General features: G+C 33.5%; 1 protein-coding gene across 3 annotated transcripts; it reads right to left on the minus strand.

Annotated features, from left to right (window-relative positions):
* Positions 1 to 851: 851 nt before the first annotated feature.
* Positions 852 to 2341, minus strand: LOC141390491 (uncharacterized). 3 transcript variants are annotated; one of them, XM_073963449.1, is made up of 2 exons: positions 2310 to 2341; positions 852 to 2020 (listed from the first exon to the last, which is right to left on the minus strand). In XM_073963449.1, the coding sequence occupies exon 2, from the start codon at positions 1957 to 1959 to the stop codon at positions 967 to 969; it is 993 nt and encodes a 330-aa protein (XP_073819550.1). In that variant the 5' UTR covers positions 1960 to 2020; positions 2310 to 2341; the 3' UTR covers positions 852 to 966. The 3 variants fall into 3 exon arrangements, with proteins under 3 accessions (XP_073819550.1, XP_073819547.1, XP_073819549.1); XM_073963446.1 differs by lacking the exon at positions 2310 to 2341 and adding an exon at positions 2202 to 2288 and having other exon boundaries at positions 852 to 2027; XM_073963448.1 differs by lacking the exon at positions 2310 to 2341 and adding an exon at positions 2125 to 2190 and having other exon boundaries at positions 852 to 2027.
* Positions 2342 to 2795: the final 454 nt, after the last annotated feature.

Here is a 2795-nt window from a genome sequence, read left to right on the forward strand (position 1 = left end):
TTGATAACTCAGGAGTAATCCATGGAAATTTATAAGAATTTGTGACTTTAATAGTTGGAATACATTCAAGCATAAATTTATTTATGATCTCATAGAATTTGTTAATTTTAATATCAAGATCAATATCACTGCTGCAAAGACATACCGATGTCCAGTTAACAGAAGAAATAAGAGAATTGAGTTTCCGAAAATCTGTTTTTTTATAATTAAGGACAGTTTTTAACACTTTGGACTGATTTTCCCCAAAGGAATGATTATGGGTCATGGTTATACATAATGAGGGATGATGAATATCTTCAGGAATAGAAATTGGTGGAATTCTAATTATTTCAAAATATTGAGTAACGTTTACAAATGCTAAATCAAGGATTCTATCGTAACTATTCAGTATATCGTTTATTTGATGAAGATTGAGGTCACAAAATCGACTAACAATTTCGAATGTATCTTGATTAGCATTCGCCCGGGATGTTAGTGGTGTTAGAGCTTCAGAATCTGGTAATAAGAGCCATTTAACAGAGGGCATATTAAAATCGCCCAGAACCAAAATTCGATCGGTTTCGTTCATATTTCCAACGATTGAACTGATTGCGGATATATGTTTTTTATATATGTCAAGTTGAGAAGAAGGAGGAATATAGGAACAAGTTATAAATAATTTAAAATTGCCTAGTTCAATGGATATACTTAAAAATTCAATATCAGGAATATTATTTATTTCAATTAAATTAGTGGAATAAGAGGAGTCAACTGCAATAAGGACTCCACCACCTTTTTTAGCAACACGATCATTTCTGAATATTTGATATTTCGGACATAAAACTTCGCTATTTAATACAGCTTTTTTTAACCAAGTTTCAGATAAAACAATTGCATCATAATTAAAACCGAAGCTATCAGTATATAAGCGAGTTAATTTTGTATTTAAACCCCTTACATTCTGATAGCATATAGAAATAGAATTTTTTAGTTTTTTGAAACTGTAGCTGTTCGCGGAGGCAAATGTGCTAACTTGTCGTTTCTTTCCACAAATTCTTTTATAAAAGCATTTACAGGCCAAAATTCTCTCGATATAATTTGATTAAATATTGACTGATTAGTAACAATCCTGAAAGAAGATCTACTTTCCGAAAATGCTGAACGAAGCTTGTAACATTTAAGAAAGTAATCTCCTTGAATACTTGATCTTATATAATCATAAATTTCGTCAGCCGTCGTTTCGGGAGGGAACCTTGACGCAAATACCATTTTCATAGCTGGAGGCATAGATAATGATCTTTGCACAGGTTGTTGGGTATGGCCTACATTGGCAGATGAGCCCCTTGAAGAGACAACAGGCAAGGATGTTGCCAACTCCTGAATACCTTGAGCAGATTGTGAGGTCTTTTCAAGACTAGCACCACCAGTACTCATTAACTCAGGAGTTGCTACAACCTCCTTTAACTGCTTGCTTACTTCCAAAGGCTTATCCAACACAACATTGGCGTATAACTGAGCACGACCAGATTCAGTTGTATCAGAAATATTAACTGGATCCGATTGTACTACAGTATCCCGAGAAACACTAGGTTTACGACTAGAAACAGTTTTACCTGTACTCTTTTTCGTCGACCTTTTGCGTTTCTGCCCGATAACCGATGGTGACGATGCAAATTCGTCCAAATCCGGATATTTGCTAAACAAATTTGAAACTTTATCAAAACGGGAACAAATTATGGAAAGTTCCCCTTTAATTGAAACTAGTTCGGAATGTAGATTCTTTGCAAAATTGTAAAAATCAGCAGAGATTTTTCTACAATTGGGACAGCACCAACGAATTCCATCATTTTCTTTAATTATGTCAGTAACTATTACTCTCATACGAGCACACTTACAATGCCATTGATCTAAACAAAACCAACATGTAACACAAACTTCACTATCATCACGAATATTACATATTTCGTATGAACAGACCATGTTAACTATATTTCAGTTTACTAATAAGTTAAAATTTTTTGGAGATTTTGTAGCTGAATTTCTTAATCCTTTAATTAAAAAAAAGCAATCTTTGGCAACTCTGTTTTGATATGATAACCAAGCTGTTACAACAACACAATAATTTATGTAACAGAATATATGCACAAAACGAAATAGCCAATTAGACAAATTCAACACAAAAAAGCAGCTTATTAGCACAAATGTAATTAATAACACTTCACCAATTAGCACAATATTTAGACAATAAGTTATTTAATAATTTTAATAAACTTTTGATAACGTATACACGCTAATTTAATTAAAAATTTAATTTTTTTTAAAAAATGCACAGAGCACACAAAAATTTGACACTACAGCGAACAGGGTTCGGTCTAGAAATGTGACTTAAAACGTCAAAATACCTGAAATCGAGCGGTAACGTTATATGGGGGCTATTCCAAAACATGGACCTATGTCCACTAGTTATATAAGTTTATTAACATTTAAGAACCTTAAATGTGAAATTATAGCTACATCGGTCTGAAAATGTTGCTAAAAACGTCAAAATACTGTAAATCGGGGGGTACCGTTATATGGGGGCTATACCAAAACGTGGACCGATATAGCCCATCATCGAACTTGACCTGCCTGCAAACAAAAGACGCATTGCCCAAAATTTCAGACAATTTTGGTGGAGAGGTGTGGTGACCACTAAGAACTTCAAATGTTCAAATTACAACTAATTCGGTTAAAAATTGTAGGTAAAAATCTCAAAATACCGAAAATCGGGAGGTACCGTTATATGGGGCTATGCCAAAACATGTACCTATGTTCAC

This window comes from Musca autumnalis, unplaced genomic scaffold, assembly GCF_047663935.1.
Source record: "Musca autumnalis isolate F117 unplaced genomic scaffold, ASM4766393v1 scaffold_1, whole genome shotgun sequence".
Classification (NCBI taxonomy): Eukaryota; Metazoa; Arthropoda; class Insecta; order Diptera; family Muscidae; genus Musca; species Musca autumnalis.

Coding starts and splice junctions, on each gene's coding strand:
- LOC141390491 (XM_073963449.1), bottom strand. CDS start 1,959: ATGGTCTGTTCATACGAAATATGTAATATTCGTGATGATAGTGAAGTT.